This window comes from Teleopsis dalmanni, chromosome 1, assembly GCF_002237135.1.
Source record: "Teleopsis dalmanni isolate 2A chromosome 1, ASM223713v2, whole genome shotgun sequence".
In the NCBI taxonomy this organism is placed as follows: Eukaryota; Metazoa; Arthropoda; class Insecta; order Diptera; family Diopsidae; genus Teleopsis; species Teleopsis dalmanni.
Genome location: NC_051846.1, coordinates 28,610,590 through 28,624,993, shown reverse-complemented (window position 1 = coordinate 28,624,993; position 14,404 = coordinate 28,610,590). Strand labels below are relative to the sequence as shown.

General features: G+C 28.1%; 1 protein-coding gene across 1 annotated transcript in view; it reads right to left on the bottom strand.

Annotated features, from left to right (window-relative positions):
* Positions 1 to 154: 154 nt before the first annotated feature.
* The window catches only part of LOC119678690 (LIM and SH3 domain protein Lasp-like), a 21,303-nt gene continuing 7,053 nt past the window's right edge, over positions 155 to 14,404 (bottom strand). The window contains exons 3-8 of the mRNA XM_038090670.1: positions 12,269 to 12,401; positions 10,415 to 10,550; positions 4,193 to 5,224; positions 3,647 to 3,921; positions 352 to 570; positions 155 to 287 (exon numbers count right to left, since the gene is read on the bottom strand). Of these exons, the coding sequence (XP_037946598.1) occupies positions 391 to 570; positions 3,647 to 3,921; positions 4,193 to 5,224; positions 10,415 to 10,550; positions 12,269 to 12,401 (1,756 nt within the window). The 3' untranslated portion in view covers positions 155 to 287; positions 352 to 390. The remainder of the gene's footprint in view (positions 288 to 351; positions 571 to 3,646; positions 3,922 to 4,192; positions 5,225 to 10,414; positions 10,551 to 12,268; positions 12,402 to 14,404) is intronic.

Here is a 14,404-nt window from a genome sequence, read left to right as displayed (position 1 = left end):
ATTTATGCAATTTTAAATTTAAAATTTTAAATAAAAAAAAAATTAATTACGTTAATTAAATTATTTTATGTTTGTGGGAAAAATAAAAGGAATTCCTTCAGTATTCATTTTTTGTTGGTTTTGCTAGAAAACCTGATTGAAATAGTAATAGAAGTCCTGTTCAACTTGTGATTGTTTGTTTTGCTTATTGGGTTTTTGTTCTTCTTTTGGATAGGATGGGGGTGGAGAATTTGGGGGATTTCGGTAAGTATTATAATTATTCATTGTACCAGCATTATTGTTATCGACTAAAAATATGTTAATAAAAAGTATTAATACAAATATTAAATAGAGTATAAAAACAGTTATTACAACAACATGGTGACAACAACAGTAATAAAAGAATCCCTATTAAATAACCGCCTGCTCCACATAATTAGCGGGCAACATCCCAATTTTGCCAGTACGTTCCACTCTGCCGGTCATCCAGCCGGAATCAATGGAATCAACTTCGAAAATAACGTCTCCTTCACGAAAACTGACTTCATCAGTATCTTGTGCCTCATAGTCATACAGAGCCCGATAGACACGCTAAAAAAAGATGAATATATAGTTATTGTTTAATGTTATTCTAATGTTTTTTAGTGTTAGTTTGAACACAACTACAGTACTTATGGACAAATGGGTCTTACTGAGCTATTGTTAATGTATGAATTTGTATATGGTATTAAATGTTATTTTTTTTATTAACAATTTAATATATGTGTTATCTTAAATTTGTTTAAAATGCATAAAATTGTATTACATATTTTTTATATTTTTGTTCCTAATTTATAAAATGATTACTCCTAATTCCTAAAATTGTTTGAGTATTATACCCCTATACCTACCAGCTGTATTTTCCTTTAATCTCTGTTTATTGTTAATGTTGCTTTGCTTCTAAAACAGATTAAAAAAGTAAGCTACTAGATAAGGAGCCTTATAAATGATAATATTGGAAAATTCATAATACAGATTTATTTTAATTTATTATTACTCAAAGACACATCTTATATAAAGGCTTTGGAAGTGTACAATTCTTTAATAAGATTTATGTAGCAAACATCACTGGGTTAAAATGGAAGAGTGTTCTAGGTAAGATTCAAGCATTACTAACTGACTAAAACTTATATGCTAGCTAACTTAAAATTACTAACTAATAAAGTCTTTTATGTATCTATATGCCGCTAAAATTTATTGAATTTGTTAGATGCCAATAAAGTACTACATTTTGAGCTCTACTTTTAATAAAGGATTAATATAATTAGTCATAAAATAAAATAATTTCTTCTATTTCGGCCTCCACCTGATATTACCTCCCTATATATAGCTAAGTAATAACTTGTTACGAATAACTATGTCGTTTCCAAATGTGAAACTCAAATGCAGTGCTATCACATGGTATCGCTCGTCTATTTAGATATCCTTCAGAACACACAAATTAATCTGTGAATCCGGCACCGGCTTTGTTTCAGGAAAATTAGAAAGAATTTTTTTTTAGCATCTATTAAAAAATATGTTAAATTTTGTAGTGTATACTTCTAAACTGAAGGAATTGAATTAATCACTAAAACAAAAGGATCAGAATTGATCAATAGAAAAGGCATAATGACCCAAGAAGATAATGGTAGATCTCATAAATAGCTCTTTTCATATTCATATTCTAATCTAAGAGATCTAAAACATGTGTATTGCTTGTTTTGGTATTTATAACATTTAAAGACAAAAAAATCTTTATCTGAAATAAGGATGTAAGCATGCCAAAAATGATTTTGATCAGTGTTCGCCAGTAAAGATTAGAAAATATATGAACGTAGTATTATTCTAATACTTGTTAGAGTGCAAAAAAAATTGGTGAAAATATAATTATTCACAACACAAGTTCAGAAAATCGGGTATAATTTAAAAAATAAAAGGAAATTGCTTTCCGAACAATCTAATAATTAGGTTATATATATAGGTAGACTGTTTTAAAAACCATATATATAAAACATACATATATTATATATATTATATATTATATACATTATATATATATATATACAACACATATTTATATTATTTATTACTTTAAAAATAACAAAATTATATTCTTATGTATCTTAACAATCTTCTTGATCGTTTTCCTGGGCTTTCTTATTGCGTAGAAAATTTTTAATATTGGTACCTTAATATCGAAATTTTTATGGCGTTATCATAATAAAAATTATATAAAATATAAGGAAATATTATATATAAAAATATATAGGTTATAACGAATTATGATTTGAAATTTATTTATTATTTATTTTACAATTGGATTTACAATTGTTTAGCAGTTATTTTATATATGTATAGTGTAATCTCAATCTATATAACACTACAATTTGGACACACTTTTAATTAAATTGACTTTAAAAATAAATATTTCTGTTCTAATTTTAAGGTACTCCATCGAGTCATTCATGGAGTTATCGAGTCTCAAATGTAAAGGATTAAACAAAAAATAAAATAATATTTAGATAGACAAAAGACTATAGCAAACTGTGTTATAGAAGGTGGGCTCGTTTTATCTCAAAAAATCAGTTCATTGTTATATCACAGAGCTCTTTTAAGGTACGCTAGAATGTCATTGATGCACTCATTAGGGATATTGAAAAGAAATTAAATCAAAAATTAGAATTTTAAATATGGAAATCGAAAAAGCAATTATATGATCACATATTAAAGAGACAGTCGTTCTAAGGTTATCCTAACGTTTAAGACAAAGGTAAGACTACTTCATTATATATTTCTACATTTTATTAATCTAATATAAATATTTACTATTGTTTGCTTTAATATTTTCAAGTGCTCAACTAGTACAAGATGTCTCTGTTAAAATGTAATTATGGAAACTGAAGGTAGTAAACGAAAAGCTTAGTTTTGATTAATATTATAATTATTATAATCATATAATAATATATATATATATAAAAAAGAGGAGTGAGTTAAATTAGGTGAGAATAGGATGTAAAATATAAGTGTGCGCCGTACTATCAAAACCTTTTAGCATTTGAGTTTGACTAAATTATAAAACATTAAAAAGTTAGTTAGTTATGTATATATATTATTTTTTATTTTTTACTTTTATTTCTAAGAATAGCGAAAAAGTAAAATAATTACAAAATTTTCGATTTTTTTATTAGGTATCAACAGATAGTTTAAAAACTGATATAAAAAAATTTTGTCCCGAATGTAACTCCGAAAATGTATAAATTCCTGAAATTTTTTTTTTGATTTGTAATATTTCTAAACATTTCGTTTACGGACCCCTTCTTTTCGAATACTAATGTCTTTTTGAAAAAATAGAAAACATTGAGGAACATTTGGCTTTCAATACATGGAAATATTCGTTCTAAATGAGAATACATTAGATTCGTTTACAGAAAGAAACTGTAAAGAATCATCCATTCTTTTTCATTATATACGGATATGTAATATCTTGATAGTAAAAATTTTTAAAAAATAATATATTAAAATCTATTATTGTTTCAATATTATTGTAATGAGTGGAGAGATAGTAGATAATATTGAAGATGGATTGGTTAAGTTTCATGATGAAGATGGATGATTCTTTACATTATGATATATTTTTATAAATACTAACCAAACTGGTTTTTAATGACTTTTGTTGTTGTGGAGGAGCCTGTTGCATTTGTTGTTGCTGTGGCGGCATTGGTGTTGGTTGTTGGGTCATCTTATTTATCTGCTGATAGTATTGCTGTTGCTTCTGCTGATGATTTTGTTGTTGGTTTTGATGATGCATTTGCTGGTGATGATTTGCTGTAATATTGTTATCAGCAGTTAGAGACCCATAAATGCCATTAGCAGGATCAATGTCAGCTACCGAGCCAATACGTTTTGGGTAAGCAGAATTGGAACCTATAATAATAGATTATAATCATATATATAATATTAAAATATATAATAAAATATCTAAAAATTTCTGTGTGTTACTGAACAAAGCAATTTGCCAAGAATATTTTTAAGTCTAGCTTACATGACACACAAATTACGAATGTTTTCGAGTAGTTTACTTAGGTACGTTATCTATCACCGGGCATACATACACAGTACATACATACACACACATATAATGTTTTTACAATTTTTACACACATGCCTCTATACATGTTTACATGATGAAACTCACCAGAACCGCGGCTATCTGAGCTATAGATAAGTGTGGTACTTTGTCTACCGGTGTTTGGTATTTGACGTGGACCATCGGTCAAAGGATCATAATCGGCAATTTTGCCGATATTTGAGTTGCTCGGATTGCCGCTAACAACGGTTACGCCGTTACTGCTAGTTGTGCCGTTGCTTATAACTCCATTGCTGTGATGCGCTAATGTTGCATTCAATTGTGTTTGTGGTGTAGTATAGTTTAAGCCGCCATTGTTGTTATTATATACGGTAGCTGGATTCACTGCACTATTACTGCTGTTGTTGCTGGCACGTATGTAGTTGTTGTCATATTGATCATAGGCATAGGTGGGCGTATTAACATCATTCACAGCTTGAAGTGCGCCGGTTGGATGATGCGAATTCTGCAAGATGCTTGAACGTAGCTGATTATAACTGTTATTGGGTTGTTGATATTGAGATTGTGGCACCTGCTGTTGCTGCTGTAGCAGTTGGTGTTGTTGTTGTTGTTGCTGCTGTTGGTGATAATCTGCAGTAGGATATAAATGAGAAGTTTGCTTAATAGGTTGTGTTTGTGGTTGTTGCTGACGCAGCGCTTGTGGTTGTTGGTAGTGTTGGTATTGTTGTTGTTGTTGCTGTTGTTGATATTGTTGGTGTTGTAATTGTCGTGTTTGTTGTTGCTGTTGTATGGGTTGTTGCTGCCGATGATTTTGTTGATTATATATTTGTGTTGTTGCTGCTGCTGCTGCTGCTTGACTACTTTGTGTGATTGCTGCCGTATTATATTGTTGGTGTTGTATTGGTGGTGGTGGTAATGTTTGTTGTTGATGCATATATTGTTGATGGTGTTGTTGTTGTTGTTGCTGCTGTTGCTGCATGTGATGATGTTGTAAGTGCATTGGTTGTTGTTGTGGTGGTGGCAACGGCGGCGACAACTGTGGTTCTGTTGTGATCATTGATGTTGTTGTTGTAGCTACTATTGGAGCATATTGTGAGAATTGTTCAGCCGCAAGTGTTTCAGAAAAATATTCTGATTCTTCTGTATTTAGTTAACGAGTTTTATGAAGTGTTTTTGTTGTTGTTGAAGTGTTATTTTTGTTATTTTTATTGAGTTTGTTGTGGTTTAATGTTTGGTTACAATGAACGAATGTGCACATTGTGAATTTTGATGTTGATGATAAAAACAAAGTTGATGATCATAATTAAATGATGGAGATGTTGTGATTGGTAGTAGGATTAAAGATGATAAATTAAAGAACACAAACAGGGTGGTGTCATGTCAAAAAACCAAGTAAGATATCATGAAAAAAATTTAAAAAAAAAAAAAAACATAAATGTAATTATAAGTGTTTTGTGTTGTATATGTTTTTGTAAATAATATGTTTATGATATTATTATGGTTAAAAATTGTCAAAATACATTAGAAATTAAAAACAATACCATTAATTAATTCTTAATAGAGTGAAACATTTTGTATAGTTTATGGGTTGGATTTTGTTATTGTAGCAATCGTTAAAAGATTTGCAAAATGTACTAACATCTAATACCAATTGGCAGAATTGTGAAAAATAAACCGTCATTATTTAATGAATGATAAGTCTTAACCGCAAGCAGTATTATACTTCTCCACAAGTTTCAAAAAAAAAAACATCGTCACAATTCCTCTTTAAAAATTTTTTTTTGTTTAATGCATCATACATCGTTGCGTCAATGCATCATTGGTATAATTATTATCGTAATTATGTATCTTCCAAGTCTAAATATGATTACACTAAATAAAAGTTTCACCGGTTTGAAAAAAAAAATTTAGAGTAGTTAATAATTATAATTAGGAGACCGGCTTGTAGAGGATGCGGTAGAAGTAGACCTATTAATTAGTTGTACAAAAGTGTTATATGACTGCAAATCTTAGCTTAAGAAAACTTAAAAACATTTAAGTTGGTTTCAATTCATGGACAAAAATCTAAAATATCACATGTATCTATAAATGCTTTAAGTGTTGGGTATAACTTTATGAATCACGAACTGCACTATAAAAAACTCGCCGAAAAGCAATTTCATACATTTAAGCGAAAAATATTTCTTCACATTCTAGGTCCCAAAACTCTAATAGAGGGAGATAACTTCCATCATTCAAGATACAATGAGAATGTCAAACGATTTTAGAGAAACAAACTCTTACAGAAAAATTAACTACTACTAACTGCCATGTACTGATAGTTTGCATAGGCTAAAAATGAAAAACATTCCACAGAGAATGTATATGAATGTCCAATGGTAATCACAAAATCGGCAACTATTTAAAAGCTCAAAACACATTGAGTTACAATTTATTTGAAAAGTTAGCTACTGTGATTTGCTCTCAGAGAAACTGTACATTTGTTAATTTTATATACAGGCCTATTCTGAATACTCCCAGCGAAAAAACTCCCTATTCCCACGCTGTTCCCGAACACACAGCTCCCTTATTCTAAATCGCTAGGGAGACAGCAGTTTCGTGAACAACAACAATTTCAAATTTGTTTTGTTAAATTTTGGCAACCATGCCACTTTTTAATGACGAAAAGTGAGAAAATGAGCAAAACAAAAAAAACAGTTGCGTATCATATGTTGATTTAAATGTTAAAATCGCATTATTTGTTTGCTGCACAAATTATTAGAAATAAATATAAATAATTTTATAAGTGATTAATGAAAAACTTTTATTTTAATGAGAAAAATAAACATATAAAAAGAATTGTGCAGTTGTTGGTGTTTATTTATATAAAAAATTTTTAAAAACTTTAAAAATGCATTCAATTGCATTACGAATATTAGCAGAGGATTTGGCTCAAGAACATGAGCAAGAAATTTTGAAACAGAGGATCAATCGGAGAAACTTGAGAGACGCAGCAAATCCACTTGAGCTGCCTAATTTCTTGTAAGTACAAATGTAAATTTAATTTGGTTTTAAAATAAACTTTTTTTCATTATAGATTTCAAAAATATTACAGAGTAAATAAACCAGCATTTATTTACCTGTTAGAGGAACTTACTGAGGAACTACAACCAGCAAAGAAGCAGTTTGCAGTTGCTCCAATTGTGAAATTGTGCGCTTGTTTGCGTTTCTTTGCTGAAGGAGCTTATCAGACGTCAGACATTAAATATCACATTAAAATATATTCGAAAAATTTATTATTATTGGTTACTTAAATGTTAAATTTAACTCTTTTCTAAATTTTTAACTAATTAAAAAAAACCTTACGTTATGATATCAATTCTTCAATGTCTTTATTTTCAAACATTCACTGCTTTTATATAAAATTTGCGTAAATGATAATTTACTTTTTTTATATAATTAGGATAGAAATGTCCTTTATGCTTCAATTAATGAACTAATAATAGTTTATACCTGTGCAGATCTTACAATAAAAAGAAGCAATGTTTTACCTGCACATAATTGCAGTTTATTTTAACTTATTCTAGGAATCCATTTATTTCAGAAATTGGTTTCCTTTCATTTTTCTATTGTTTTAAAAACAATAGTTAACACTTTAATTAATGGAAAAAACCCGTGTGAATAAAATAAATAAATAAAAATTTAAATATTTCAAATTTGTTATACTTTTATTAAAATAATAATTTTAATAAAATATATTAAATGAAAATTTTGTTATATTAAATTTACTAAAATATATTCGGAAAACTAATCAAAAAATAAAACTTTGAAAATATTAAATTTATTGTAATAATTTTATTATAATAATAATTTTACTAAAATATATTCAAAAATCTGATCATTTTCAGTTACTTTTATATTAAATTATTTTTAATTTACCATTTTTAATACTTTTTTAACTTGTGTCCCCAACAATTTGGTAGGGAGAAAATTTGTGCAAAATTAGGAAAAAACTCCCATTCCCATGCGATTCAGAATAGGGGAATTGGGAACAGGGAACATACCAAATTTATTCAGAATAGGGGAATTGGGAACAGGGAACAAACTCCCATTCCCTTGCGATTCAGAATAGGCCTGATAGTTTATTCTACATGTGGAAAAGTTTCACCGTTTTCTTGTCTAGTTTATTCTTTGCTTTATAATAAACAATTGAATAAAGGATACGTTATTGTAGATAGAACCACGATGGAACGTTCGCATTTTTACAGTTATTTTCTATGGCGTTGGCTTTATATAAGTTGTCAGTGCTTAAACTAAAAAACTGAAGAAACATTTTAGAACATGTAGAGACAATGATGGCAATTTATGTTGATGGACAAAATCCATTTCGCATCGTAGAATTAGAAATTATGTAAAAACGAAGGGAATAAAAAAAACAAAAGTGAAAATGACTCAAAATAAAATGAAAATATCTAAAGAATAGGTTTCATATCATCTCTTTCTTCTTGGACTTTCAAATCAAAACAGGTCCTTGAGTGTTATGAGCTTCTGCAATCACTTGCAGCTCGGAATAAGCTAAGCCTTTACTGGGTTCCGGGCCACAGAGGAGTTTTGGGAAATGGAAAATCATATGCGGCTGGAGTATTGGGTAAACTTTTCAGGACTCAGACAAAGCAAAGCACTGATAACACTGTACTCCTACAAAGACATTCTTAAATTCTCAAAATGTAATTTAAGGTTGATAACGGGTTTCATTACAGGTCATTATGGTCTGAAATCTCACCTTCATAAACTACAATTATCTGCTAACTCAGAATGCAGATTATGCCTCGAAGATGAGGAAACGACCATGCCCATTCTTTGTGACTGTCCAGCTTTAATAACGCACAGAAGAAACCTGTTTCATAAAGAATTTCTGTCACCAGAACAGATTAAGAACTCTTCTCTAGATTTAGTTCTAGACTTTATTCACAAAGCTTTAAGGGGCTTTGTCGCAGTACCGGCTGTTGGGAAATTTTTACGTCTACTCTTTTAATAATAATAATCTGTTAATGGGTTGAAATATTGTAATATAATATATAAAATTAATTCAATTCCATGAATGGGACTAGGTTCGAATTATTATTAAATGTAATTAAATGATGTCATTTCTTATCAAATGCTGAAGAATCTTCAGCAAATCTAAATTTTCACTATTATATTTCAAATTTAATTAACTATAATAATTACTTTTAGGAAAATAATCCACTATAACAGATTCTCTTGTATTAATATATAAAGTAAATAAATTAATAACTTTGTTAGGTACAAGAATATTCTGTTCAAGACATCAAATATCCCGAAAGAAATATCTTCTCGGTATGCATAGTGTGTCACTTTTCAAAGAAAATTCAAATATGCTAAAGAGATTTGAGAAGTCTAAGTATAAATATAGTATTTGATTAACTATTACATTAGATTTATTATTATAAGATTACATCTGGAAAACCAAATGGTTTAACAAGGATTACAGAGGTTAGCAATTCGCCTCTCCTGGCAAAATTTTTGAGGGTAACACAATGGGCAATATATGTCCGAGTGGAAGTGCTGACAACGGTCAGCACGCGCATTCCGAACATAACCTAACCATTAGATTACATAGTATATATTTTGTGTAGATTGAAAAAGTAGATTAAGAGAGATATATATATAGAAAGAAAGGGATAAAATCTTAGAAAATGTACTCATTTATGTAAAGTAAAAAAAATGAAAAACATTAGAAAATACAATAAAGTTGAATAGTTTGTGTAAGGATAATTATAATATAGTATATGTTTTCTCCTTATAGGATTTCGTAATTGCATGTGGTTAATGAGTAATATATAGTGTTGAAATATTATGTGTTATAGGTTTTATCACATTCTAAATTCAATTAAAATGTCAATTAAAATCATTCTATGACTACATCGTAAATGATTTCGAATGATTAGTTCAATAAAAAGATATAAAAAAAAAATAACAAATTGAATAATAACGTTAAATGGGCATTGATTCCAGTGAAAATATTTATTTATAGACAACATTTCATTTGATTTAGGAAGGAAACGAGCAAAATTAATGTGAAAATACAATTGTTTGAACAAATATTACATCATTTTGAAGCATTGCACGATAGAAAATGATTTCGTAACTATTTTAAATCATGACGAACAACAACAAATAATTAAAATGATTTAAGCACATTAAAAAGTTAATATGCCACAATACGATTACGATTACGCATTGTATGAGTTATTATTTTATATTAAAAAGCTTCTGTGTACATTTAGACTAGCTATAAGAGAGAGATTTTGTTAATAAACACAAACTTACCACGGTTATCTGCAATTTCGGCGGTCTCACGTTGTTTCTCCATAGCGGCCTTTTTCTCCAAGTCACCATGATAGGCCACATTCGAGATGATTTTCGTATTTTGTTTAATTCGCAATGTTTCGGGATCATCGGCGACCTAATAGCAAATAGACATTTTAAAAGTTACTACTTTAGCAAATATTATTTAATTTAATTTGATTTAATTTGTATGGCAATATGAGAAAGGGGGAATGACAAAAATATAAATACTATTTTAAAAATTATCGAAAAAATTAAATTCTATAAAATAGATAAGTCAATGATTTGTTTAGTAAAAAAAAGAATTTCAAAAAAGTCAGTATAATATCCACTTCAAACATGAAAGAGAACAGTTATTGATTTATGTCACTCGGTTTTAGATTAATACATTAGCACTTTTTAGTATTGAACAACATATGAAAACATAGATTTTCAAGAGAAATAATTTTTTTTTGTCTTTTTACCGAAATCAATTAATATTTTCCTTATTTTTCTATTCCATGCTTTTAGCGTAGTTTATTTTTCAAATTTTACATAATGGAAACAAAAATACTTGTAGAATAGATATTCCTGATATGATATACTATGTTCAGCAATCCTACTATAAATAAATAGAAAAATATTTTTTGCGCTAGGTTGGATTTTCCAAATATTTCTTAATATCACCTTATGAAAAACAAACCATCAGAAAAACTATAGCACTCTTTTTTGAAAAAGAGTTCCTAACATAAAAAATGATGGAGTATTAATGGAAGAATGTAATCCTCTTAGCGCTACACATTTCTATTTTTGAGGAAGGATGGGAGTTTGTATTGTGATGCATAAGGCAAAAATGTTCAAGTTTGCTTAAGACACAATATTCGTATCTCAAAATATAAAAAAAAAATCTTCATTAAAATGCAATTTTTAAATTTGTACGCTCTATTGAAGATTGAATATCCCTTTTAATCATGCCTGTCTTAGTTGTGGAGACAATGATAAAAGTGCCTCTCATCTCTGAAACATGCGCGGTGCTGCTTTATCATTTTAGGGGCTTTTTTTTTGAAGATTTTAGGCAACTGCAAGACCTCCCCTTCAATAGCATTATAAGCTTTGCCAAAGGTGCTAAGTAGTTCTAAGCCTCTGAATTATGCTATATATAGTAAAATCATGGGTCTATAGGGCTGAGTGGATCTCTTTAGATCGTTGGTATAACCTAACCTAACATACAAATCCGTTATTGCTACAAATCTAGATTTGAGCTTAGCAGCATCAAATTAATCTAATACCATTGAAAAAGTAAAAAAGAGAATTTGAAAAAAATTAGATCTTCTATATATAAATTGAGTAATAGAAGAAATTTGCGTAATTCTAAAACTACAAGTACAATCTTTGATAGTTTAATAGCATAAAAATGTAGCAATCAACAATTTTACAATTAACCAGATAACAATTTATTTACACAGAACATTTCATTAACAATTTTTAACAACTTGTTTTCATCATAGTTGTTATCTATCAATCTACAAGTTTATTAAAACATGAGCGGTTTGTAATTAGAAGTAATTTTTATATATTAAAGAAAGAAATTGCTTTTAAACAAACTACCCGTCAAAGACCCCGCACAAAAATTTAAAGTTAGCCATTAATATAGACAAATCTTCTGTTATGAGTGTTCCTCTTCAATGTAAGTGCTAATTTCTTAAATATTTAAAAAATGTAGACTTGTTAAAGATAAAATATACGCTGCCAAAAGCAATTTTACTCAAACTCAAGTCAAATCTTATTCTTAATGTAATAAAATGTGTATGTGTAAGTTTGGATTAGACATGCCGTTTCTTATAAACACCCACTGACCTGTGTAAATTTGCCTTTAGCCTTCTCAAAATCTGCGTGGTATTTCACATTTGACTGTATTTTTGTATTTTCCGCTATCCTCTTCAGTTCGGGCGTATCTGCAATTGCTGTGGCTTTGGCCTTTGGAATGTGTCTGCAAAGATTTAAATAAAATAAAATTAAAAAATAGCAAAAATCTTTAGTTTGCAGTTCGTGATAATGTATAAATATAAAGTATATAAAAAGCATTATTGTCTGCAGTTTATTTTGCAAATTAATTTATGTACACCCTGTATTTTTATTTCACCTTACATATTTTATATTTGCCTATGCAATTCCTCCTTGGCGATTTTATTTATACAATAAACATATACAGTAAAATAAATAAATATATCTACATATAACTGGTAACTTTCGTATCTTATCTAAACTTTTTTATTTGATAAGAATATTTATTCATATATTTTATACAATATATATAAGCATGCAGATGTGGTGCAATTATCCAGGTGTTGGGATTATTTTTAATATCATACCATAAAAAAAATATTTTAATAATACAAATTTAATGATAATGAACTGATTTCCATGAAAGAATAAATAATAATAATAAAATATACTTAGAAAATTTTATTATTCTGAGTATTGCTTTAATGCATTCCGCAATTGTAGGTAATTGCAAATTTTTATTTACAAATGATTTATATATATATATATATACTGATAAGGAAATTATTGAAACATTATAAGGGAAATTCGTAAAAATTTATTAATGAATAAAATTCTTTAGAAGAAATTTATTTTTAAAAAATTGAATGAAACTTTCTTAAACATACATAAAAAATTGTAGCAAGATTTTTTATGCACATTTTTTTTAAAGTGCAAATTCCGGTTACCTTTTACACAGAATGTGCACGTAGTTGTTTCAAATGTCCGAATGTAGTTAGTAATAGTTAAGAACTGATTGGACTCAATAAACAATTTTTATTCGATTTAACATTTAAATTGTAATAAACTATTGTAAATAAATTTATTTATTTGTGAGTTAATATTAAAATTACTTTTAAAGTTAAATTACTATAAAATAGGGAACTGAACTGTTAGGTTATTTGCCCTAAAAAAAAAAATTATAAAATTTATAAAATAATTGTTTTAAAAATAAGGATTAGTCAAAGATAATAGACAGATTTGTACATACTAAATAATGGAATGTAATAATAAATTTTTTAAATAGTTTTTGCTAGGGAGTTGAAAAAGTTTAGATAATTGCAGATTTTAAAGAATCATTTATATATTTATTCCTATATTAAAAACACTTTTGATGTAGGTGTATAACTCAATTATCATTTAATCAAAAATTGTTGATAGTCATAGTACTGTCCCAACTTAGAGCATATATTCAATCTAATTTAGTATAAGGTATATCCTGGTAGTAAATATTTACTAATTACTAACAAGCCCGTCGATTTCTGACTCGTATACCAACAGCAATTTTACATTTTAGAATATCCTTCTTTTACATAATCCCACTGTTTATATAAATCTGAACCGATTTGATCAAGGCTTTGATTTCACTAATGTGAAAAACGTTTTTTTAAAAAAAAAAACATAGGTTAGATTTAATCATTTACTGCCATCAGCAAAATCATATTAACACCTTACTAACACTATGTGCTTTCTGTTTACTCATTGTCTAAAATATATTGTGGGTCTACATGACCGACCACAACAATAAAACAATGGTTTGTCCGTGCCTAATATAAGTGTTTAGCAGATATATAAATAAGGCCAAAATTTCTCTGTAATGTGAAATGATATCGAACTTGTTTATAAGTCTATATATTATACAACCAACTTTATGTTGGTGGACTAGCAAATATGAATGTGACATAAATATAAATTAAAAGCATTATGCTTACTATATAGACACATTAATTAATAAAAATATATTAATAAATAGAAGTCAAAATATAATATATATTACGTTGTTAGATTGAGTTCAAATTGGAACTTTCCTTAATAAAATACTAATAAAAAGTTATTTTTATAAAAAGTTATCCCTAACTTTGTAGTAGGATATAACAGATATAACACGAATTTGTTTTGTTTGCATTACTCACGAATGATAATCGACTGAGGCTGTTAAGTAATAAATAT